The sequence below is a fragment of the Mastigoproctus giganteus genome, chromosome 12, assembly GCF_048544385.1.
Source record: "Mastigoproctus giganteus isolate SK-2022 chromosome 12, ASM4854438v1, whole genome shotgun sequence".
NCBI lineage: Eukaryota > Metazoa > Arthropoda > Arachnida > Uropygi > Thelyphonidae > Mastigoproctus > Mastigoproctus giganteus.
Window position 1 is genome coordinate 142969849 of NC_143586.1, and position 27327 is coordinate 142997175.

General features: G+C 38.4%; 1 protein-coding gene across 1 annotated transcript in view; it reads right to left on the reverse strand.

The window, feature by feature from the left end:
* The window catches only part of LOC150077478 (protein-lysine N-methyltransferase SMYD4-like), a 336848-nt gene that overhangs the window by 28731 nt on the left and 280790 nt on the right, over nt 1-27327 (reverse strand). The window contains exon 18 of the mRNA XM_090385914.1: nt 12488-12659. Coding sequence (XP_090242040.1) covers nt 12488-12659 — 172 coding nt within the window. The remainder of the gene's footprint in view (nt 1-12487; nt 12660-27327) is intronic.

A 27327-nucleotide genomic window follows, 5' to 3' on the forward strand; every position in this document is an offset into this window, starting at 1 on the left:
CATGAGTAATTACAGATCTGTTAGCCTGACTTTTTCTCACTTGTTCCAGGGAAAATAATGGAGTTGATGGTTAAAGAAGAATTCAGAGCCATCTAGACAAGAGTACAGTTATAATGCAATCACAGTATGGATTTATCAAGAGGCAATCTTGTCTGACCAATCTAATTGGATACTATGCCACACAACAAAAGAATTGGATGCAAAAAATATTTTTGGCATCATACACTTGATTTTGTAGCCAAGTGGTCAGGAGCAGGAGTGCAGTAGCACACGTGCTTTGAGTAGACTGGGGTTCAAGCCCCTGATACAGTCTGATACAGCTAAATACAGTCAATCTGCCAACCCACACTGGACCAGTGTGGCAGATTATGTTCCATTTCCCTCAACATGAATTGTTGAGGAGGCTTCCATTCTGCAGTGGATTGATAACTGCTGAATTTTTACTTGATTTCAGAAGGGCTTCTGATAGTGTCTCACATAAAAGACTGCTGTACAAATTGGAGAAGTTACTGCTATAAATAAATGGATGGGGGAGTGGGAGAAGACAGAGTAGTTAGCTATGGGCACTACTGCTCCTCTTGGACTAATTTATTTATAGAGTCCCCCCAGGGTTCAGTGCTGGGTCCACTGTTGTTTTCTATATTTATTAATGATATCGACAAAGACATATCAGGCTTAATGTACAAGTTTGAATGGGACATGAAGGTTGCAGGTTGGCTTATGACAGTAATCAAAGTATGCTACTGTAACAAGACCTAGAAAAATTTAGCCGATGGGCTGAGAAGTGGCAAGTGATGTTTAACACTGATAAATTCAAGGTACAATTACAAATCCAAGCTTTTGACACTGTTGCACACGGAAAACTACGTGGAGTCCCCACTCCACGTAGTTTTCCGTGGGGACTCCACTCTTCGTGGAGTCCCCACTGTTGTTTTCTGTATTTATCAATGATACTGATGAAGATATATCAGGCTTAATGTCCAAGTTTGCAGTTGAAAGCAAGGTTTCTAGGGTTGTTAATGAGTAGTTAGAGTAGTCTTTTCCAGATCCTCTTGCAGTAGGCTATTGCAAGAGGATCTGGAAAAGTTAGGCTGAGAGGTGGCAACTGAAGTTTGACATTGACAAATGCCAAGTTGTTGTTTGTTATTTGGTTTTTAGGGGCATTAGCAACTAAGGCCATATTACTCCGTGAATATGTAGTGGTCATTCCCTGACCTTTCCGCATCCTCCGTATTTGGTGGTGACGGGCTCGAACCCCGGTCTAATCAAGAAGCGTGTGCTGCGCACTGCTGCTCCTTCCCACCTGGCTACGGAGGCGCCACAAATGCCAAGTACTGCATATGGCTGTTGCTATATGCTTTTGATACTGTTGCACATGGAAAACTACAAATTGTACCAGTATGGCATTAAGGGCAAGCTGCTGCTATGGATAAAGGGATGGTTGAGTGGGAGAAGACAGGGAGTGGTAATCAATGGACACTACTCTTTGTGGACTAATGTTATTAGTGGAGTCCCCAGGGTTCCACGTTGGGCCCACTGTTGTTTTCTGTATTTCTCAATGATACTGATGAAGATATATCAGGCTTAATGTCCAAGTTTGCAGTTGAGAGGAAAGTTTGTAGGGTTGTTAATGACAGTAGGCTACTGCAAGAGGATCTGGAAAAGTTGGGCAGATGGGCAGAGAGGTGGCAACTGAAGTTTGACATTGACAAATGCCAAGTACTGCATATGGGTAGCAGTAACACAAGAGAAACGTACTAACTGTGTGATACTACACTCAGGGAAGTGGAGAATGAAGAACTGGGGGGTAATTGTGCATTTAGATATGAAGTTTTTTCAGCAGTGCAGACAGGCTGCAAGAGTAGCTCATGGCATCTTGTCAATATACAGGATTATCCTCTTGTATAAGGCAATGGTCAGGCCACACCTTGAGTACTGCATATAGGTCTGGAGGTTTCATTTTAGGAAATGATGTAGAGCTGCAGGAACGAGTACAGAGAAGGGCAACTAGATTGATGAGTGGAACAAATGGTTGTTCTTACCAAGAGAGGCTCAAGTTCTGCAAATTGCAGTGTCTGGAGACTAGGCACCTGCAAGGTGATCTAATTGAGATGTATAAGGCTTTGAATGGTTTGAGCAAGCTCAGTGCTGATGGGATTCTTCCCTTTGCTCCGATTATGCACCTGAGGGGGCATAAATTAAAATTGAGGATAGACAGTTGTAGAACAGATGTGTGGAAATTTGCTTTAGCCAGCAGGTGGTTGATTGCTGGAACAAACTTCTATCTGTCGTTTTGGAAGTTGACAGCTTAAATAAATTCAAGGCAGAAGTAAACAAACTTTTGGTGAATAGGCTGTCTGAAATGGGAAGGTGATGCTGTATAAGCTTGCTTTCTTGCATCTTATGCCTCTACTAATGCTAATTCTAATAATGGGAACTCATCCAAAAAATTTCAAATTTGAAAATAATGTACTGCCAATTGATTATTTTTTTTTATTTATTTATTTTTTTTTTATGAAAACCCCAAAACACGAGAGGTATGCAACCTCAGCATTTTTAAGAATATAATTTTCCAATGGGAACTTGTGCACCAAGTAGTCACATGCAGCCATAAAAGCTTTCTCACTAAGCAAAAGAACAGAATCTTCCTCTGGTTTAGTCTGGTATGGTAATCAATTTCGAAAATGGAAGCGGAAGATTTGAAAATTAGCAATAAAATAAATTTGCACATAACTTTCTTCAATAAATCTATGAGTAATGATGTATTGAGATATTGGATTGAAGAGCTATGTTTGGATTTTTCAAATGTCATAACACTTAAAAGAAACAAACAAATTACTTCCTTCAAGTCAGAAGAGAGAAACATGAACAGACTTTCTGCATGAGTGAGGACAATGTCTATAATTATCAACTTGCTTGACGCGTTTAGGAAGTTTCTTTTCTTGAGTTCGTCAGTCTTCTTTCAAAATTTTCAGATCATGAACTAGATTTGAACACGATTCAGTCCTTCTCACTAACAATCACTTATTGTACATTCCAATTTGGTAACTCTGACAAGTGCTCATATCTTATCTCACCACATCTAATTACTTCTTTAAACAGGCTTGTAAAAGGATGCCAATGTTCAACCAGTCTAGTTACACAATTAGTCAAGGACAGCCAACATGTCTACACATGCTTCAAAATCTTTATTACTACAGTCACATGCATCAGTTGAAATTGTTTAAATCTGTCTTTCCTGTCAGCACTTCTTTCTACATTGTGATAAATTTATTTCCACCAAGTATTCATTTGATTTTACAGGAATGCATGTTGCTCCCTTTCACACAAATGAACAACATGACAAGGATTGCCTATTACCACCAAGTACTCAATTTCTTCTTTTAATGCCCCTGCTACTCCAGTTTTTATGTCTACCATAACATGTGAATTAACCCGAGCCTGGTCCGCCCTGTTTTTGTCTAATTTTTAACCCTAACTCGAAAGTTGCTCCCCCCGAAGAAAACTAATAATTTTCATAATTTCTACTCAATTTTCCAAATTAAAACTCCCAATATACATAAACAGAAGTATATTCTTTGATTTCCTACCTTTAGCGCTCAGCAAAAACTATTAATTCACTCTAAAACAGCAAAAATGTACGATCACATTTCAATTTATTAAATTTTGATGTCGGCAAAACAAGATCCAAGCTTTGAAAATAAAACGCGTTACTTCATTAGTTCAAAAATTCGCGCGTCAGCTCGGCGCCTCTGGCTAAAACGAATCAACGCACGCAGAGAGATAATTGACTGGTCAAGCTTACGTCATTAGTGTTACCAAGGTGATCCAAGGAGAAAACGAAACTGTAAACAACTTTCGTGGAAAACAAACAGTTGAGCATCATTACTTGCGAACACTAATTTGCATGGCTCACTCAGAACAGTAGCTTTATTGCTTTTCGTAATTGTTGTACGAAAGAATTGCAACGAATTGGTTTTGAAAAACTAAAATATTGCATTTCCTTTCTTCAATATGTATTATCTACAAAAAAAAAAAAAAACCAAGGAAATTCATCTACTGGAAGCGGAAAGAAAAAAACTGTCGTAAAACTGATCACTACAATGCGCATTTCATAAAAAAAAAAAAGTTCACTTTATTGTAATTGTTTCTAGAGGACTAAATCGGAACAGCAGTTTCATGGATGTATATTTGATCTTCTTACGAAATTTCAAGAAAATATTTCTATTCATAGCTGCGTTATAAACTTCAAAAACTGATATCGAAGGAACTTCACATGCATCTCACTGGTGTACAAACGAAAAAAAAAATGCGCAGCTAGTAACAGATTGTGAGAACAATCCGTTACTCGTAGTGAGGGATTGGGAAATTGTAAGTAACTGTTACTGAATACTTCAATATTTCCTTGATATGCATTTGATATCATCAAAAAATTTCCAGAGAAAAATTGAATTTTCATTATCACACAACGCCCGAAAAATTCACCATAAAATGTCATGTGTTTCAATGTTTGAATTCCATTCTGAGCTGCAAATGTAATTTCACTTCTCTTGCGCTGACAGAGTAGCCGTTCACCGAATGAAGAAAAACAGGGTTCATTTTCATGAAATTTCCAATTCCCTTCTTTCACTTGAGGGGAAAAAACTCCTTAGGGGAGGGCGTCCACCCTTTCTAGTCCGACCCTGGAGAGAGAGAGAGAGAGAGAGAGAGAGAGAGAGAGAGAGAGAGAGAAATAAAAAATACCCTTTTGGTGGGCAGAAGGCCAAGAGCGCTAACTTTCATTTATTTTATTTATTTATTTTATTTTATTATATTATTATTATTTTTTTTTCTTGTGTTATTCTAGCAATCCATCCTGGATTGGGGCTTCCCTGGGCCGGGATAGTGCTTCTCCTCCCCTCTCTTCATCTTATACAAGTTTTTCTTTCCTCCCTGGGAAACTTTTTTTTTTTTTTTTTTTGGCTGATGCTGCATAAGCTCATACACTTGCTTTCTTGCATCACATGCCACTACTACTACTACTAGTAGTTCCCCAGGGAGGAGGGCGTGCAGTTAGTAGGGGAGATCTTGCCCTCCTGCTAGGGACGAGTACCTGGAGGCAGTCGTCCAGGTGATCGCTGCTTCCAGGTAGCCAGAATGCCCAAATACAACATCACAATACGGAACACACACATAAGCTCAAAAACAGTAAAAAACAGTATAATAAAAAAAAAACAGCATTGCAGCTCTAAGTCAACTTCATCCTAGGATGCCGAAACTGCAATTGTTTTAGAGAACAATATTTCGCATTTTTACTTTCTAACATTATTTTGCATTATAGCAGTGTGACAATATTTTGCTTCGTTTCTTTATATTATTGCTGTAGCAAACGATATCGGTGTGCACGACATTTCATCACAGATGCTGGAGTTCTAATTAGTCAGTTCATCCTAGGATGCAGAATTACTAATTAGTCCGATTTTGTTCTGGTGCTCATTTGATAAAAATCCAGAATAATTCCTCTGGAAATATTAGCTAGTGAACTGCATTATAAATTTCAAACATCGCTGTATTGCTTATCCTTTGAATGACCGCATGTTTTCGCCTTGTACAATTGTTTTATTTGGACACTTTCTTCCAGTCAGTAAAATCATTATTATACATATAAAGTAATTCATTATGTTGGGGGAAACCGTTTTTTGCTCCTAATTGATGTAGCACTTTCGAATTTCGCAAGGTGGATTATTTGAACACAACATACATTAGAAGGTCGGTATAAGAGTTGATAATTGATGGGCAGCATTCCGACAAACAAATTTTCTGTTTATATTACGTGATGACCACATGGTCAGAGATCCCGAAATAGAGAGAGAGAGAGAGAGAGAGAGAGAATACAAGAAACCGCAATGCATTTAGGTCACCGACTCATCTGCCAAAAACCACAGTAAAACAATAAAAGTGATGGGGAGTAAGTCTATTTGTCAGCGGAATTTATCTGTTTTTTGCAGTTCAGAACAGCATTATGATCGTGGATAGTGAATTTATTCGGCTTCTGAGCTAAAACAGAATTTCTCCCTTTGCGATGACATCAGAGCGTAACAAGCAAATATCTTCTAACGATACTTTTTGAGCAGCCGTTAGTTGTAATCTGTTAGCTTTGTATTGTTACAAATATTGCAGTTCACAAATATGAACAATACACATTTCAAGAAAGAAAGAAATTCATAGCGGATGATTTTGTTTTTCTTTCTTTTGATGCACCAGTTTCGAAGTTTAGAAGTTTATAACGCAGCTATAAATAGAAATATTTTCTCGAAATTTGGTTAGAAGATCAAACCTAGGAAACTGCTGTTCTGATATTGTTTACTAAAAACAATTACAATAAAGCAAACTTTTTTTTTTTTTATCAAATGCGCATTGCAGTGTTATCTGTGATATATCAGTATAATGCAGTGAAATATCAGTTTTACACCAGTTTTTCCCGTTTCCAACAGATGAATTTCCTTGATCTTCTGTTCGTAGGAGCAATACACGTTGAAGATAGGATATACGATCTGTTCACCTTCCATAAACTGTTATTGGTACTGTATGGCTTTATTGCTTCTTATGTCAAAAACAGTAGCTCCTGTTCGTCTTTTGTTTATTTACACTTCTCCCTTACTGGTGACGTGATATATACCTCCCACGCTTCGCTCGTATTCACGTGGAGTTGTTTATCAGAACTGCTCTTCTCCGTAAAAAGAAATTCGCGCGCTTTACACCAAGAAACGAATCAAGTGTCGGGTTTCATAAGCTCTAGGCTGGTTAGGGCGGGGGTAAAAAAATTAATTGAAAAAGGCCTAAAAAATTGCATACTTGATGTCACATTTTTGTCATTTGCGTGAAATTCAATAGAAGGTTTTGAAAATTTAAGTGGGAAAATTCAAGAAAACAGTTCTGGCTCCAACTATAGCGAGTTTCAGCTCGGTAATTAGAGTAAAAATTATAGAATTAACTTGCTGAACCCTGTTGGGGCTGGTACGTACCCCAGCGGACGGGGATACGGTTAACAAAAAAAAAAAAAAAAAAACCTGTCTACACTGAGTGCGAGTTTTTTTTTTTTTTTTTTTTTTTTTTGTTTTGAAGGAATCTCATTTGCTTTCAGATTGTTAAGATGTTCAATGTTGTACTCTGTATAGTCACTTTCCAATTGAGAGCAAGTTGCTTTCAATTTGATGATTTATTTTTATTACAAAAGGTTACCACAATGGGATATAGTTTGAAATCACTTTGATTAATGCCATCTATAGCAAGTGAAAATGGCTCATTTTTTAAAGACATCATTACCACTTCTTTCCTTATCTGTGCAATTTCACTAAGAATGCCTGTTGTTTTAATTCTTCCACAACTATATTTTTGCAATTTCATTACTGGGAAACATATTTGTGAACAACACAGTTTCATGATCAGCACAACTCAAAGGAAAATGTCCTTAATAAAAGATGCAAATAAACATTCAGCACTACCTGTCTACTCCACTAGTATAACATAATCATCGTTACTATGAAATGCTACTTCTATTTTTGCATTTATTTCTAAGCACTTCACACTTGCTTTATGTTTATTTTTTTTTTCAATTACATTATATTTTCTGCTGCTTGAAATTGAAAAATCACATCTGCATACAGTACATAAATCAAATGTGTTCTTTTTTTTTTTTTTGGATTTTACAATACATGGAAAATCTTGTGTATACATATATTATGAAATTTTAAATTGTATTTCTTTGACATCTTACTGAAAGGTATTTTTAATTAGCTTTGCACCAACAAGTACAATGAAATGGTCATGTTACAGAGAAAACAGCTATTAACCAGCATTTTTATTTTGCAGTGTTTTAAATGACAGAGAAACTCTGTCACCAACTATATTACAATGGTGAGATGGAGAAGGGATAAATGGAGTAAGAAACACTCATTCTCCATTGAAAATCTAGACAGTTAGTAGGCGCTATATTGTCATGATTCAAGCTCATCCATCTATGCAGAAATGTTTGCCTTCACTCAAAGGATTTGTCTCGTAATCTTCAAGTATATTCATCCAGTAGAACTGTTTTCATTTGTATTTGCTGATTCTCATTATGCAAATTAATTATACATTAGTTGACAAATTTAAGTTTGTTCACTGGGGTTTGAATTTCAATAGGTACTACTGCCAAAATATGTTGCTGTGATTTCAAATATAACTTAGATTTTTTTCTATCACATCCAGATACATCACAATTTAAGAAATAAAAAAAGTATTGTTTTTTACGAAAGTATATAACTTTATTGTATTTAGTAATGACAAATTGATAAGATTACATTTTCAAAAATACGGAAACAAGTATTAATCAAAATTCTGAAACTTTCATTAACCAGACCTTTGTCTCTTTGTTTGAAAAGAACGTTTAATCGTTTTTCTTTTATGTACAGTGCCAGATTTCTCTCTTTTCAAACACCAGCAGTAGTCGGCCATCATGCTTGTATTCCACCTTCCCTGGTACCTCTGCTCTATTTCCTTTACGTACTGATGGAATCTCTCTCCTTGCTTATCTGTGCAAGTTTTTCGAGGAAAAAATCAAGATGAGCATGCAAAAAGTGAATTCTAATGCTCATGTTGCAACCTAAATTGCAAAGCTTTTCAATAATATTTTGAACAATTTTCTCATGATCCTGTGATTTATGATTTTCTAGAAAGTTTTCCATTACACTTTTAAAAGAAATCCAGGCTTCCCTTTCAACATTAGTCATAGTAGTTTCAAACTGACCATCTAAAACTAATTTTCTAATTTGGGGACCAATGAAGATACCCTCCTTAGTTTTGGGTCAGATAAGCTGGAAAATTTACTGCAAAGGCACTTAAAGCAGTTGCCATCCTTATTCAATGCTTTAAAAAATTGCTACATTATGCCTAACTTGATATGCAGTGGAGGTAAAAGTATTTTATCTGGCTTCACCAAACTTTGGTGCACAATATTTTTTGACCCCGGTGAAAGATTGTGCCTCCGAGGCCATTGCTTCTTTGTCCAAATAAAGCATGGAATTTTAGTGTATCCACACTTTTAAGTCTCCACATAGTTGCCATTCGTGATCTTGATATTTAATTTTCTCCAGAAGCAACTTTAGATTGTAATAAGTTTCTTTTAAGTAGACTGAATGAGCAACTGGCACAGATGTGTACTTATCTCCATTATATAAGAGAACACCTTTTAAACTAGTCTTAGAAGAGTCTATAAATAGTCTCCACTCACTAGAAGATATGATGGAGCTCCTAAGGCACTTATTAAACCAGTGATATCACTGCACTATACGAGAGGACCTTCTTGTGAAAAATACTGTATAAATTCCCTTTCACAATTTCTGTACCAGGAAAATGATCTACCCAGAGCAAGTAAGTTCTTCGCTTGAAGTCTGGATCCCAGAATTTCAACAGCATACTTTGGAAGACCTAAGTCCCTTACTAAATCATTCAGTTCGACTTGCGTGAATTGCTGTGGCGTTAAAATATTTTCTGGTTGATAACATTCCTCTTCACTAACCTCTTTAGCTTCTGCTTCAGTGGAAGAAGATGTGGACTCCAGAGTTTCTGGTGGAGGTTTTACAGGCACATCAGGTCCGTGCGGAACTGGCCTTATGGCTGATGATAGATCTGGATATTTATTTCCTTTTTATTTTTTGAATTGTAACCTTTAACGTCACATACACAAAAGTAACATTTGGCATGGCTTACTGGCTCGTGCCACGCCATAGGAATAGCAAATGGCAAGCACACCTTTTTTCCTCGACTCCATTTTCTAAGATGTTCGACACGTGTACGGCATACTTTATGCGGTGCCCACGATTTATCCTGATCGCCTAGTTTTACGTCAGAGCACGCATAATATGATTTTTTTACAAAATTGGTAATATTTCGCCTCTGCTTTACAGGAACAAAACAACCACATATGTAACAAAATATGTCGGGACTGTTTATACACTTTCTGGTTGCCATATGAAAAGAAAACTAACATACAACGAGAACTCATGATGATTTTTACAGGAGTACTGTGACCGCATAAGGGATGTGCCACTTATATAGGCTCTGTGGCTGAGTGGACTGTACAAACAAGTGAGTTTGTACAAACATGCTCAGACAAGTTTAACCCGTAACTACACACAGGAGTCTCCCAGACGCCACTCGGAAAATAAAATTCTGGGAATCACAGATGGGCCGGAAGAGCGGGGTAGGTGGCTGTCTACCTTCCTGGGTCAAGATCAGCTACCTTGCAGTGCGGGTAGTTACGGGTTAAACATGCACAATCTGTTGTATTTGAGGCAAATATTTCATACTGATTACGAATATAGGGATATAAAACTTGTAAACCATTGCAGAAACTATAGTTATGTACACATTTGCGTATAATACCTAGGTAATATTTTGTTAATGAATTTTGAAAAATCTTTACGTGATAGAAACAAACGGACTTCCGTTTAGTAATCAGTAAACATGCTTTTACTCAAACCCCAGATACACTGTAAACCAGTGTTATTGAATGTGAATCTACACTCAGTTATACTTGCTAACACTTAACAATGAATCAAGGTTATGGTATGCCATATCCTTGTTATTTGTATATTTTCTCTCAGTCTGTTAAGCATCCAATAAAAAGATTGACCTTTCAAGAGATATATCTGGCAATTTGTTTTGAAGCTATTTTTTTATATTTCTTTTGTAACAGTCCACTTTTCATGGATGGATCTTGTTGTCTCTGCAATCTTTTATGAGTTTCCTGTCCTCTACAAACATACACTTGTGAAATGTAAAATTTGATGTCATTATATAACACATTATTGGCAGACACTCAACTGTCATACCATGAATTAACTGATTTTTTTGTGAATATCTTAACATAGGTAGTACAGTAAACCCCCGCTATTCGCGGGGGTTACGATCCTGAGAAATGCCGCGAATACTGAAAACGCGAATACTGAGTTATGGCTCCCATAGTAATAAAGGGGTTCCGTTCCAAAGTATGAAATATATAAGAAAAACTAGTCTAAAATTTTGTCTATGTATGTATTATATGTACCTTCATAATATGACTATGTACATAGACAGTACATAGTGAAATGCAAGCACAAGGCATCGAAATGAAAATAAAAAACAATTTAATATTAAATGTAATATTTATTAGAAATTTCACACAAATCTTTCAATCCAGTGCCTTTGCTATAGCTAAAAAACTTATCCCATTGGTGCTATCACCAGTTTCGCTAAAGTGTTATTAAAGGTGTTTTGCTTTTTCACGAATGATGAGTGAACTTAAGGGAATTTTATTGAGTTCGGTCTTTTATCCACAGATTTAAAGATTTTTCCATATTTTTCTAATTTAACATCACGAGTTACAGAGCAAATTTTTGAAGCAATTAGAGCGTTTTCCGATTTCTTGATTGATCATACCGCTGATTCATTGATTTTATAATGTTTTGCCACTGATGAGACACTTTCACCATTAGAAATTTTGTCTAATAACTCAATTTTACTCGCTAATGTCATCACCTTCTTTGATCTTTTCACAATTCCCTTGTTATTTGTAACCATATTTTTGTACGGGTTAGAAAAGAATTTGTCCACAATAAAGTCACTTTCTACCGTTAATACACTTGAAAAAGTCTATTTACACTAACACACTGCAAAACAGTAGATTTTTCAACTTTTGTGAAAAATCTACTGTTTTGCAGTGTGTTAGTGTAAACAGATTTTTCACTTTTGTGAAAAATCTACTATGCCAATTTATAAGCATATAAATTAAAAGCAAACGACGAAGCCTTCCATGACAAGCGCATAGCACATACTGAACAAGGATTAGCGAGAAACATCCACGCTTGCGATTTTGTCACCCCTCTCCAACCACCCACTGAGCGCTGTTTTGACCGGGTAAGATGATTTTAGTCACGCCCATGTTTTTTTTATGGCGGAAAATGTTCACGGCGATAGACCTAATTAGCAAAAAACCATAAAACAAATGTGCTTACATTAGTTCATTTTTTATAATATACATAAAGCAATGCATAAAATTAAAAAGAAAATTAATTGTGGAGAATGGTTTGGGGGGGGGGAGAGAGAGAGAGAGAGAGAGAAAAGAAACTAAGTTGTATCCAGACTGTTGAAATAAAAGCCAATTTGCTTATGATTAATGTTCGTATACTTGTATATTGCAAATAGCAGACTACATTGCAGATTTGCTTGTTTGCAGATTCCTAGTTACTACTGTATCTAAAAACACTACAACTCTGCTCAAAGTCTGTGGTATAAGTTTGTTAGTAACCAGATTCAATGTGCATTTACTTAGTTTGTATTTTTATGCTTGTTTGTGTGCAATTTAACAGTATGGACACATCTTTGTTTTCTCATTCACTAGAATGAGTAACTGGGCTTTCACTGCACAAACTAGTTTAAGAGATATTTATTACATACATACATTGTGTATATAGGAAATTTTTCCGACCTGATATCTCTACTTCTTGTTGATCCCTCTTTGGCCAGTTGGGGGATTGCATTTAACAAAAGATCTGAAAATTTTTGCAACTCGTTGGCAAGTTCAACACTATTTGGACCATATATTGCTTCAGTAATGGCCAATGTGGGACGTAAATATTCAACAGCATGTGTCATCTTGCCTGAAAAAAAAGAAATAATAATAATGATTTCAGTCATATTTTACTGACAGCTTATCAAAAAATTCAAAGCGAAAATTTATTTTAATAAGAAAGAAAATAAAAAAGACTAAATTCGTATAGTGAGTAGCCACTTTATTAGGTACAAATAACTTACAGCAAGTGGGCCTTCCTCTAATCCTTGGAACAGCCTGGATTAATCATGGCACAGACTAAACAGGGTGCCAATAATGCTGTGTTTTGCCATGGTTCTCCCATCAGCATGAAACAATGGGAACTGGGATTTGTTAGACCAGGAAATGTTTTTTCAACCCTCCACTTCCCAGTGTGGGTGTCGAGGAGTCCACTGCACAGTACATTCTTGTTCTTTGCCGATAAGAGAGTAACTCAGTTCAGCTGTCAGCTGATACCCCGTCTGTAACAAGGTATGATAAGTTCTGCATTCTGAAATGCTTCTTCAGTTATCAGTGTTGTATAATGAGCAGTTATTTTACTGACTGCAGTTTTTTTTTGTGACCGCGTACAAGTCTTGTTGGCCTCTTGTATCAATGAACTGTTTCGAACAATAGAATTTCTGGTGGCTGGATGTTATTTGGTTATTCAACCAATCTTGATAGATTCAAGATATTGCTGTATGTGAAAACCACACGAGGGTTGCAGTTTCTGAGATACTCATACAGGCATGTCTGACGCAGAGTTCCATGCTCCATTCAAGTCACTTAAATTTTTTGTCTTGCTCATTTTTGCACGAATTGCTCCCCAACTGCTTTATATCACATGGAATACACATGATACTGTTACCGAAAGAGCACTTCATTTCATAAAATGGTAAATTAATCTAATATAGTGACCATTCAATGTATAGTAAAAAAATCCTTGTTAAACTTTTAAGAATCTGCTGGTTAATATTTGTATTTCTGAGCCCAAAGCAGATTCCGTCGTTGAATATTTATAAGCATTTAGAAATTCATTAAAGATAATCGATCTTTTGCAGCTGAACAGGCGATAGCTGTAATAATGCAGAAGCATACCGATGTTTGTAGGTTTTCGATAGGTGTTAAATTAGATTTTTTTTGCGTCTCGAGTAAGCGTGAAATTTAGAAAATTTAATGACTTAGTATCCATATTCTCCCTCTCAAATGTTTGTTTATTTATTTGGTTTTTAGGAGCATTAGCAACTAAGGCCATATTGCTCCGGGGATATGCGGTGATCATTCCCTGACCTTTCCGCATCCTCCATATTTAGTGGTCACGGGCTCGAACCCCGGTCTAATCAAGAAGCGTGTGCTACGCACTGCTGCTCCTGCCCACCTGGCTATGCCTCTCTAATGTAAATTTGAGTCTAGAATGAATATTATTAAACAAATATAAAATGTGTTGGATAGATAGTAGCGATACCGATAGTAGCACCTCCCATACAGGGTAGAAAATGTGTCAAATGTATAAGTTAAATCGTTGAGAGATAGATCTCCGATATAAGGCCGCCCACACTTAATTCCATTGGCAAACCAAAAATTTGTTTCTATACTTTGTCTCAAAAGGTGATATAGTTGGCTTCAACTAAGAGTTTATAATTAAGTGAAAAATTTCCTTAATAGAAAACTTCATATAATTAATCAGTATCGAGTTATTATTTAACATATCCCAAAGAATATATAACGTGTGTTTAACGTTTACATTCCTATATAACAAGGTAACATCTAGTGAGAATAAATTATCATTACCGCCAAGTCTACAGTCCTTAAGGTTATTAAATACATAGTGTGCATAGTGTTAGGGTCAGGCGCCACCTGTGATTTCTCACATCTGCGCCATATGTACGCTGTGAAGAAATACAGAACTACTGTAAATGCCAGAAAAGTGTTGTTTGTTGTATATGACATATTGCGTTAGGTTCTGTTAGGTGTCCTGGCATTTGGCCACAGGGCCCCTGGTGGGACCTCACGTTGCCCGCACACACCGCTAGGAGGTAGCCAGGCTGCCCATTATTCTCTGGCTGGTCTCCGCCAGGGTCGCCTGAGCGTCCTGGACGAAGACCAAGTTAAAAAAAAAAAAAAAAAGAAAAGAGAAGAGAAGAGAAGGCCTGGGGAACAAGAGGAAGAGGGATCTGAATGTGAGGAACAAGCTAAAGTGGACAGATAGAGAAGGCAGTCCACCCGAGTAAGGAGAAATAGGGGATGGGTAAGTGTAAGTGTTTTCAGTGTCAAACGGCACCAGGGGTTTCCCCCATCTCCGCGTTGCTTTTATTGTGGGTGTACCAGTTCACTGGGAAGGCCAGAGATTTAAAAGTGTATGGATTATGGAAGTGTGGTGTTTTGTACCGTTGTTCCTCTGGCCATTTAGCCGCTGGACCTCTTCTGAGGCCCAACGTTGCCCCACTTACGCCCCGTGGAGGCAGACCAGGTACCCGATAGTCTTTAGTTCACTCTGGCAGGTCCTGCCACCTAATTTCCTGAGATTTCGGTGGCTAGAACCTTAAAAAAAAAAAAAAAAAAAAAAAAAAAAAAAAGTTTTTTTTTTTTTTTTTTTTTTACACATATATGTATAGATATATGTGTGATATCTCTCGATTGCGTAGGGTGATGTCGCTTGAATAAGGATAGACCGAACTATGGGCGTCAGTTAATTTGGATTCATTGAATTTATGTGTGTGGGGGAATTCGCTTGTGTAAAGATAGAGAAGGGGGAGAGAATGAAGACTGGGGGGTTAAAGGAGGAAGGATAAGGCCAATAGAGTAGGAGGCCTCAATTTGGTGTCAGCAGGGCATGCCCATGCCCATGCCCTGCCAGAAGGAAGAATGGGGGTGGCATGGAGGGGAGGAAACAGTATGACCGTCTCCTCCCCCCTGCCAGGATGGGATAGAAAGGGCCGGACAAGGGAGCCGGCACAGGTCGCCAATATGGCGTGTGTGCAGCCTGGCTGCAGAGTGGTGGCTAGGCCAGCAGGTTCAGGACAGCATCACAACACTGGCCCCACCAGGAGGTACATACAGGGACAAGGTCTCTACCGACTTGTTCAGAGATCGGTTGAATGCCGGCGTTGGTCATGGGATCAAGGTCTCATCCAGTTTGGTCATGGTCCTTCTATTTCCATTTTGGGTGGTCATTCTTGGTATGTGGTCACTTTCACTGTTTGTTCTGTTATCTGGGCGTCGATGCGGTGTTGTCACTCCTGCATATGGTGATTGTCACATTCTAGGGTAGTTCGTTGGGTAAATTACATGCGCTGTCGGTCCAGTTGACAGGGTGTCCGTGTTTGATTGTGATGTTCGTGGGAGCAAAGTCCCGTCCGATATCGTGGTACTTTGAGCTTTCTGGTACAGTTGACAAAGTAATGGCACTCATGAGAGCAGAGTCCCGTCCGATTAGTTGTAGTCAGGTCCTGCATCAAGCTTGGGGAGGTTGGGTCATTGCCCTTAGCCAGGTAAACAGCTCATGTGCAAAGCACGAGAGGGCCTTGTAGTGCTCCTCCTCATGTAATATAAGGTGCTCCCGTTCCTTCGGATTAAAGCGTATCTTTGTGATGAAATGACATCTGATGTCCTCAAAGAGGGGACAATCGTGCATTAGGTGTGACCATGTTTGGTTTTCTCCGCAGTGGCATAATGGGGAATCCCTGATGCCGAAAGTTGACAGCTTGGCATTAAAAGAGCCATGCCCTGTTAGAAGAAAGGTGGTGTAGAGCCCCGGTGAGAACCAGTTTGGCTGTTCGGGATACACTTGGGTAATGTCCGGGATGAACTTCCGGGTTATCTCACCTTTAGTTGAGTCCGCCCATCGGGACTGCCAGGTTTGTTGAAGATATTTGGTTAGTCGTTTCTTTTCTGCGTTGCTGTTGTTGGTCGGGTCTGTGGTGAAGCCAATGCAAGTTACACTGTTCCCTCTTGATAGTTGATATAGCATGCCACAGCGGACAATCTCCAGGTCCAAGGGTAGGAGCCCTACAAGGGCCTGCAGTGCGTGTGAGCTGACCGTGCAGCATGCTCTGGAGACAGTGAGTAAGATGCTGCGCTGTATCGTTTCTAGCTTTCTTTTATTGACTGCGGTGGTTGCTTTTTTAAACCAGATCCCTGCTGCATAGCTGATGGCTGGAATGAAGAAAGCCTTGTAAAAGAGGATCAGGGTTCTTTTCCTTAAGCCCCAATCCTTTCGCGAGACTCTTGCTATGAGGGCTGAGTAGTTTTTGATCTTTTTTTGTAGATATACGAGGTGTGGGGTGAATGAAAGATTTTTGTCAAGGATGGTATTTTAATTCCTAGGTATTTTAATTCCGTGGTCAGTTTTATGGTTTTTCCTTCTATTTTTATCTGAGGTGGCCTCCTGATATCAAGGGAGCCTTTTAAAAGTATTGAGGATGTCTTATAAGGTGATATTCTTAAGTGATGATTTTTTGACCATTCTTGGAGGGTATCTATGGCCCTGTTTGCAATAGCCTCAAGTTGTGCACGATTGTCCGCCTCCAGCATCAGGACCAGGTCATCTGCGAAGGCTTGAGCATCTGCTCCGTTTAGATCCTGGTTGAGGAAGCCGTCCAACACCAAGTTCCAGAAGAGAGGCCCCAGGACTGATCCCTGTGGGCATCCCCGGAACACCGGCCGGGTGAGTTGGCTATAGGGTGTAGATACTGAGATCCTTCTGTCCGAAAGATAGGTTTTGATGCATTGGTATAAGTTGCTGGGAATGTTTGCCTCCCGGAGTCTGCCGAGGACACTTGGCCACCAAAGTGAGTCAAATGCCCCGGCAAAGTCAATGGAGATAATAAGGAAGTATTTACTATTACTGTGTGTAGCTGCATTTATTATACGTTCCAGGGCATCCATGGTGGAACATCCTCGTCGAAAGCCAAATTGGAGAGGGGAGGCCTGCTTCTTGGTAGTGAGCTTGTATCCTGCTGTGTAGTAGGTGTTCATACAATTTACTTAGTACTGGCAGTAGGGCTATGGGTCTGTATGACTCCGGGAGTTCCTGTGGTTTCTTCGGGTTCTTCAGTATTAGTCTAATTCGTGCTGCTCTCCAATCATGGGGAAAATATCCTGCAGATAGGCAGTGGTTATATAAGTTTAATATAGTTGTTGGGATATATTCCACGGTCTTTTTTACAATTTCTGGCTCCAGGTAGTCTTCGCCGGGTGTTCGCTTATTTCTTATTTTTGCTGTTGCCAGATGGAGGTCTTCAAGTGTGAACGGGTCCTCCCGATGTGCTGGGCAGTAGTTAGTATTTTCCTCACAGAGCAGAAGTTGCTCAGGAGTGTGGTCTGAGGGCAGTTTCTGGAAGATGGTATTCAGAATATTGTCTATAGATTGGTGCCAGGATGTGGTATAGTGGCCATCGGGTGTGTTTGTTGAAGATATTACTTCTCCTTTTGGTAATTTATTAGTTGCCACTTTGTATACAACCCCCCAGGGGTCCTTATTCCCTGTTGTTGAGACTAGTGTCTCCCATGAACATTTTTTCCGGGTTCTGATTAGGGCTGTGTATTTGTTTCTGACCTCACGGTATTGTTGTCTGAGGACTTCTACCTCTGCCGCCGGCCAGGATCTTCTCGCTCGCTGGAAGCTTTTACGGCGTGTATTTACTTCATTCCGCAGTCTCTGAAGCTCAGGGCACCACCATGGGACTGAACCTGCAGATGGTTTCTTTCTTTTTATAGCTTTGTTTGAAGCCTCTGTGATTAGACTTACTATAGCACGCTGGTGCTGGTCTGGGGTGAGGTTTGTGCTATCGAATGCTTCAACAGAGTATGTCAGTGCCTCCCGAAATTGTTCCCAGTTTGCCTTGGCTATAGCAAATCTGTTGAGGATTGTTCTGTGGGTGGTCTATTGAGGGCACGGTGCATCTGGAAAGTTATTACTCTATGGTCAGAGGTTGTCCAGTCCTCTCTGACCTTCCATGAGGATATGTATCCTGCTGTGGAGCGAGTGGCTAGGCTTATGTCTATTGTTGCCTCCCAAAGAGTACTTGAGAAGGTCGGTAGATTATTTGGCTGATTCAATACTGTAAAGCTGCTGTTGGTCAGGAATTCTTCCAGGCGCTGTCCATTGGCAGTTCCTCGTCGATCAGGAGTTGTACTGTGCCAGGCTGGTGACCTGCAGTTTGCATCTGCACAGACGATTATTTTAGTATTAGGGAGCTCGTGGAGGACATTTTGCAGGTATTGGGTTGCAGGGAGAATATCTTCGCCGGGTCGGCAGTATAGCGATATGGCATAAAATTCTCCCAATGGAGAGATGATCTGGGCACAGGCAGCCCATTCGTTGCAAAAGTGGGTTATTTTAGTAACCGTGAGGTCAGGGTTGCAGACGACCAGGGCAGCCCAGGGGGTATTGCCGTTATGTTGTACAATTTTGTACGTGAGTGGGTATCCTCTCACCTCTTTCTTGTGTGTGTAGGGTTCCTGGAGGAAGAGGATGTCAAGGTTGTCCTCGTCTACCTTTTTCTTTAGTTGCGCAGTGACTGCAATTGCCCGTTGTGCATTATGCTGTGCAAATTTCACTGTGTTAGAATCTTTATATTTACAAAGAGTTCCCATAATCTGTTCTTTGTTGTTGAGTGCTTTTGGCTTTTAAGTACACGGGGCAGTTACTGTCTCTGACAGAGTGGTCTGCTGGTAACTTTAGGGCTTTGCAGTTTGCGCACACTGGTGGAGCGGTTTTGTTTGGGCAGGAATTGTAATTGTGGCCTACTTCTGCGCAGTGCCCACAGGTTGGAGAAGTTTGCGGTTGAGTACACGTGTGTGTGGTGTGGCCAAATCGGCAGCATCTAAAACACTTTGGAACAGCCACGTGCTCTCTGAAGCGATGACTGCCCCAATCGATGTAGATTCTTGCCTGCTGCCTTAGTACTTTCCACGCTCTGGGAGCTAATTCTACCACCCAGTTAGTTGAGTTATTATTTCTGGGTTTTGTCTGATATCTGGGTGTTATCAGATTCGATGGGTCCGTATCCGGGAATGCTTGCTGCAGGTTTTTGCGATATATCTCACCTTGCAATTGTGTTGGGGATAGGTCATTTCCTGTATTAAAGATTACAATGCTTGGTCCTTTTTTCTTGGGAGTTTCTGCTTGTAGGCCCAGGGACGGCACTTTCGGATTTGCTATAATTTTGTTCGCCTCCTCCTGTGTTTCTGTCTCGATGATGACGCCGACGTTGCGGGTCTTTAGGGGATGGGTAGAGGGATCAAAAGTCACAGGGGCAGGCGCCACTGTGCGAGTGCCAAACGCCAAGCACTCTCTGGGAGTCAGCTTTTCAAGGAGTGCCAACCATGATGATGCCAGCATAGTATTTTAATCTTCAGTCTTACTCTTTTGTCAGTTGGGAAAATGCTATCCGACCCCAGTTTGTGTTTGCACTTGAAGGTCGTTGTTCTGAGCAGCTCTAAGTTCAGCAAACTTTGCCCGTCTGATGGTAAAGACAGCTTGTGCGTAACTCGTTAAGGCTTCGTATGTTGTTTCATTCTGAAGCAGGTATGTTTCATGGTTACGAGGGTTCTCCTGGATTTCAGTAAAAAATTTGAGCCTACAATCATCGTAAGCAGGGCACTCATACATGACATGCCCCCATGACTCCTCTTCGCCACAGTGGCAGAATGGATTGCTTTCAATTCCCATTGCTGTCAATTTTTGTTGAAAGGGCCCATGTCCTGTGATCAGGAATGTAACTTGCAGACCATGTGAAAACCAGGAAGGAGACTTCGGGAAAGTCATGTCAATGGATGGGAGGAATCTTCTGGTAATTTCTCCTTTGGGCGTGGTTTCCCATGAATGCTGCCAAATTCCTTGAAGGTGTGTGAAGATACGTTTTAAATACAGTAAACCCCCGCTATTTGTGGTATCTGTATTCGCGGTCACTGATTTAACATAAAATGAAACCTAAAAAAAAATGTGAATTTTAAAGCGCCGTGAACATTTTCCGCCATAAAAAAACATGGAACATGGGCGTGGCTAAAATTATCTTTCCCGGTCAAAACAGCGCTCAGTGGGTGGGGGGGGGGTGACAAAATCGCAAACGTGGATGTTTCTCGCTAATCCTTGTTCAGTATGTGTTATGCGCTTGTCATGGAAGGTTTCGTCGTTTGCTTTTACTTTATATGCTTATAAATTGAATAAATTTATAAATTGATATGCTTACAAAAGTGATAAATCTACCGTTTTGCAGTGTAAAACAGACTTTTTCGAGTGTGTTAACGGAAGAAAGTGACTTTATTGAGGACAAGTTCTTTCTAACCCGTACAAAAATATGGCTACGAATAACAAGGGAAATGTGAAAAGATCAAAGAAGGTGATGACATTAGCGAATAAAATTGAGTTATTAGACAAAATTTCTAATGGTAAAAGTGTCTCCTCAGTGGCAAAACATTATAAAATCAATGAGTCAACGGTACGATCAATCAAGAAATCGGAAGAAAAAATCTGCCAGAGTGTTCGTGAAAATGCGCTAATTGCTTCAAAAATTTGATCTGTAACTCGTGATGTTAAATTAGAAAAAATGGGAAAAAGCTTTAAATCTGTGGATAGAAGACTGAACTCAAAATAAAATTCTGTTAAATTCACTCATCATTCGTGAAAAGGCAAAACTCCTTTATCAACACTTTAGCGAAACTGGTGATAGCACTGGCAGGATAAGTTTTTTAGCTAGCAAAGACGCTGGGTTGAAAGATTTGTTTGAAATTTCTAATAAATATTACATTTAATATTAAATTGTTTCTTATTTTCATTTCGATGCCATATGCTTGCATTTCACTATGAACTGTTTATGTATGTAGTCATATTATGAAGGTACATATAATACATACATAGACAAAATTTTAGACTAGTTTTTCTTATATATTTCATACTTTGAAACGGAACCGCTTTATTATTATGGGAGCCATAACTCATTATTCATGTTTTCGTTGTTTGCAGCATTTCTCAGGAACGTAACCCCCGCGAATTGCGGGGGTTTACTGTATTGTATCATAGTTCTTAATCCCAAATTGTATCACCTGTCTAAAGGGTTTTATAATGCTATATACATGTGTGGCCAAGGATGAAAATGCAGAGTTTCTGTAGGAAACAATAGGCCAAATAGGAAATCCAGTCTTATGTAATTTTACCTGATTGAAAAGTGCAGGAATATTGTATGTTCTGGCCTACAATTCCTTTAACTGAGCCATAGTAATTAGTCGTTTTTCAGATATGTAGTTAATGTTTTATTGTATTGATTGACCAAATTGGTAAATAGTGCCAGGTTTACTTCAAAATAAGTGGAGGTATTTGATACAACTGATTCTAATTTATTAATATAATTGGTTTATTGAGTATTACCACTGTAACTCCTTTATCAGCTCTCTGAATAATAAACTTGTTGAATAAATAAATCTTTTTGTGGAATATTACAAAGTCCAAATTCAATATCAAGTACACATTATTTTTTAGGTAGTTTTCGAGGTGGTAAATTGCAATTTAATCCTTTGGATAAAAATTGAATCTGGTCCTGCAATAGCGTTATACAAGGAAAGATTTGTAACAAGTTGACATGTCGGTTAATTGAATGTTGGGCGAGGGGGTGTTCTGGAACTCGCTGAAGTATTCTGCTGTAAACCGTTGTGCGTACATGGGGGAAGGGGTTGTCACACACCTTGTATGCATTTGGTCGCAAGCTAGCGACAATGTGTTAGAACTAGTATAAACGTGTCTTGACCCTCCCGATAATGTATTCAATTTGTTAACATCTCTGTTTTTTTTTATTTATTTTTTTTTATTTCTGAGGCCTGTGCTCCATGTCGCAAATCTATGGAGGTCTTCAGACCAATACAAACCAATCGTTAGGATGTAGATCATTCTTATGATTTAAATTGACCCTGGCAAACTTCTGAACAATGTTGTTTTGAAGGCAATACTTTACAAAACAAATATGGTAACTCTGGGCCGAGTATCTTAGTGTTAATCTAATGTAATTTTGCAACAAGGTATTCAAAAAATCCCCCCATTATTCTGTGTATCGATAGGTTATACCTGGAGAGAAAGGAAGTGAATGAAATAGTCAATAAGAGATTAAAAATGAATTTGATAGTATGAACCAGAGCTATAATTTTACAAATATTGATATCAATGTAAAACGCATTGAGCATTATAGCTCTGGTTCATACTATCAATTCATTTTTAATCTCTTATTGACTATTTTAATAATATTCATTCTAGACTCAAATTTACATTGGAGAGGGAGAATACGGATACTAAGTCATTAAATTTTCTAAATTTCACGCTTACTCGGGACGCAAATAAAATCCAATTTAACACCAATTGAAAACCTACAAACACTGGTATGCTTCTGCATTAGCATTAGTAGAGGCATTTGATGCAAGAAGGCAAGCTTATGCAGCATCAGCCAAAAAAATTAAAGTAAAATAAATAAATAAAAAATAACCACTTCCACTTCACCCCTCTGTTCGTTCGAAATACCTGTCCAGCCGAGCCTTAAACTTATTTAGGCTATCAACTTCCACGACAAGGGATGGAAGTCTGTTCCACCTACCAACCACCCGCTGGCTAAAGGCAAATTTCCGCACATCTATCCTACATCTATCTTTCCTCAATTTGAATTTATGCCCTCTCAGGTGATTATTCTGAGCAAGAGGAAGAATCCCATCAGCATTGAGCATGCTCAAACCATTCAAGGCTTTGTACACCTCTATCAGATCACCTCGCTGCTGCCTAGTCTCCAGACACTGTAATTCGCAAAACTTTAGCCTTTCTTCGTAAGAGCATCCCTTTGTTCCATTCACTAATCTTGTTGCCCTTCTCTGTACTCGTTCCAGCAGCTCTACATCCTTCTTGAAATGAGGTCTCCAGGCCTGTACATAGTACTCTAGGTGTGGCCTGACCATTGCCTTATACAAGGGAATAATCACCTCCTTATCCCTGCTAGAAAAATTCCTATATATCATTGACAATACACCATGAGCTACTCTTGCAGCCCATCTGCATTGCTCAGAGAACTTCATATCTGCCTGCACAACCACCCCCAGGTCCCTTTCATTCTCTACCACTGTCAGTGTAGTACCACAGAGTTGATACGTTGCTCTTGGGTTGCTGTTTCCCATATGTAGTACTTTACATTTGTCAATGTTAAACTTCATTTGCCACCTCTCAGCCCATCTGCTGAACATTTCCAGATCTTGTTGCAGCAGCATAGTGTCAGTAGTGTCCTTGACAACCCTGCCAACCTTCGTATCATCTGCAAACTTGGACATTAAGCTTGATATACCATCATCAATATCATTTATAAATACAGGAAACAATAAAGGACCCAATACTGAACCCTGAGGGACTCCACTAATAACATCAGTCCACGATGAGCAGTGTCCATTGATTACCACTCTCTGTCTTCTCCCCCTCAACCACCCCTTTATCCATAGCAGCAATTTGCCTCCAATGCCACACTGCTCCAATTTGTGCAGCAGTCTTCCATGTGCAACAGTATCAAAAGCCTTTCTAAGATCCAAGTATATAATATCAAAGTTATTCCCTGCATCCAGTTCTTTTGTGACTGCATCATAGTATCCAATCAAATTGGTCAGGCAAGACTTCCCCTTAACAAAACCATGCTGTGTCCGAGCTATAACTGAAGTCTTGTCTAGATGATCTTGCAGTGCTTCTTTAACCAGTGCCTCCATTAATTTTCCGGGAACAGAAGTTAAACTCACAGGTCTATAATTACTTCTGTCAGCCTTTGATCCTCCTTTGTGAATTGGGGTCACATTTGCACATCTCCAGTCAATGGGTACCTCCCCTGAGTCCAAGGAAGCTCTCATAATTATGGCTAAGGGTTTGCTTACTTCCTTTGCTGCCTCCTTTAATATAACTGGATAGATTCCATCCACCCCAGGTGCCTTTCTTGTGTTTATCTTCAACAATTTCTCCTCCACTTTACTCGCATTATAACAGCTATCACCCGTTCACCTACAAAAGATCGATTATCTTTCATCAATTTCTCGATGCTTATAAATATTCAACAATGGAATCTTGCTTTGGGCTCAGAAATACAAATATTAACCAGCCAATTCTTAAACAGGGGTTACCTACTTGCTACAATAGACAGAATTAGGGTACAAGTTAAGGATAGAATACAAAAAAATACACCAACCAACAATAGTAATATCAAAAAATACTTTATTTCTGTCTCATATATTGAACAGTGGCACAAACAATTTAAAAGAATCTTTAAAGATACCGAATTTAAAATTGTAGCCAGGCCAATAAGGAAATTACACACTATACTGAACAATCGCTCAGTCCTTTCCTCGTTTGCAACACAAATAAATGACCTAGTATACATTTCTTGTGGTGATTGCAACTCGTCTTACCAGGGTTCTACGCTGTTTCCTCTGAAAAAATTTCGTGTTAATCAACTCGCGGCCTCAGTCTGTGCTTCTCATTCAGCAGTGTCAGAATTAGCCTTTCATTCCATTAACGAAAAACACTTTTTTATTTAACGAGGCCAAAAAAAATACTTAGTGTCGAGACTATTAATTGTAGAAACCATCAAAATTAAATTACATGAGAATTCTGTTAACATTTGCCGGCCATATCTAATCTCCGACTTGTGGTCATTTACATGCACGTGCGAAGACAAATAATCCCTATTTAAGTTCCATGTTCATCCCTATTCGGTAATTTTAATTTGTGTGATCACGACATACGGTCGAAAAGCATTGTCAGCTTCAGGAAGGAAAATCGTTTTGCAATTTTCTTCATTAAATTAATTTTTAACTGCGTTAAACTGATTTTTAATTGTGTTCATTTGATTTTTAATTATTGTTAATTATTTCTTACTGTAATGTAAGATTCTCGATTTTTTAATTGTTTTCGTTTTAATTTCTGGAGAGTATCATGTGGAAGTGTTCATATTGAGGTAAACTTCTCTTATTCTTTTAAAAATCTAAATTTTAATGTGTAAATAAACAGATACACTCAAATTATGCTTAAGTAATTAGTCTAAAGAAATTTAAAGGCCTTCTAGTTACGATAAATTCCTTAAACTAAATTAATTCAAACATACAAGAGCATTTCAGCATTTTGGAAACCCCATTTGTGAAAATATATTAAATATATTTGTGAAATTATATATTTCACAAATGGAAACCCCATTTGTGAAATATATAACCAGATAGAGAAAAAGAAAGAAATTTGATTCAAATTCTAGTATCACTGATTATTGGTTAACACTGTAAAACTTTAAGTGAGTGGGAAAAAAGCTAGTTACAAAGGATTTATGAAACACAAAAATTGGGCTAATTAAGTTGTAACTAGATGGCTGGTTCTAAGAAACTGAACATGATATGAATATGAGAGTAATATGATGCTGGTTAATGAATAAAAAAAAAATGGCCAGTCTGGAAGGAAGGGTATAGAATTGAGATCAATCAATTTGAGTAACATAAGAATCAATGAAATTTGGTGAGAAAAGAGAGAGTTAAACTGTAAAAAAAAAAAAAAAAAATGGATGGGTAAATAGGCTCAGGGAAATGTGGAGATGAGAGAATATTCTGGAAACATTAAAAAATAAAGATAAATAATAATAATTATTATATATATATATATATATAGTCCATTCTGGTTATTTGGGACACATCGGGACTAGTGCATTTTGGCCCGATTAAGCGGCTGCCCCAATTATCCGAAGTTTCACATAAATAGTTAAAAATACAATGTACCCCCCTTTACAATTGGTTCACTGTACAATCAAACCATGTTACGACGAACTCAACATAGTAAAGTACCGTTCACTATACGATGTGTAGTAAGCGCCGGTCAATGTGATAACATTTGTGAATTGAATTTTAATTCTATTAAACAGTGATTCTAATTAGCGAAAATAGGAGGAATATTATCCACAAATTTACCTTTTATTACCTTACCAATTAAAAAAAATTAAATGATACGTGAAAATCGGAATAATTAATACGTACTGTAATGTACATACTAACCAGTTGACATTTCTGTTCACTGACATTTGTGGGTGGGTGTTAAAATTTAAAACAGTAAAAAGATAAGCAATCAGTAACAAAGAACACGGCACACACAAATTGCAAGTAACATAATACACGCAAGTGAGAACGGAGTAACGAGTTACAAAGCTTTAAAAATAGGAATGAAGAGAAGATCTGAAAATTAATTTTTTTATATGATTGAAGATTTCACAGAAGTGTAAACACATTTCACCATAATAACCCACAGAATTCCAGCTGTTGGTATTATCGCAAATTCAGTAAGATCGGCCCCGAGTGCCAAATTTTGAATAATTTCAAGTTTTTGTTTAATTTGAAAGTACAACTCTTGCATTTGCCCATCATTATCGCGATTTCTAAAATGCTATATATAAAAAAAAAAAAAAAAATTCACCATCCCTGACATAAATAATGAAACAAAATAAACTTGTCCTTTTGCGGTGTGACAGAACACAACAACCAACACAACGCACTAAATCAAACTAAACATTTGGTTTCTCTTTTTTTTTTTTTTGTTTTGAGTGGTAGGTGTGAGGACAGCGTGGGTTGCAAGATAAGAGGCACACTAAACTCCCCAATGACATTTATAACGCTAGTTCTTGTCGCTTGTTTACGACTTGCAAAATATCTGTTTATTTTGTAAACTTGAATTTTATGATCTCTGGCTGATTTTTTTTTTTTTT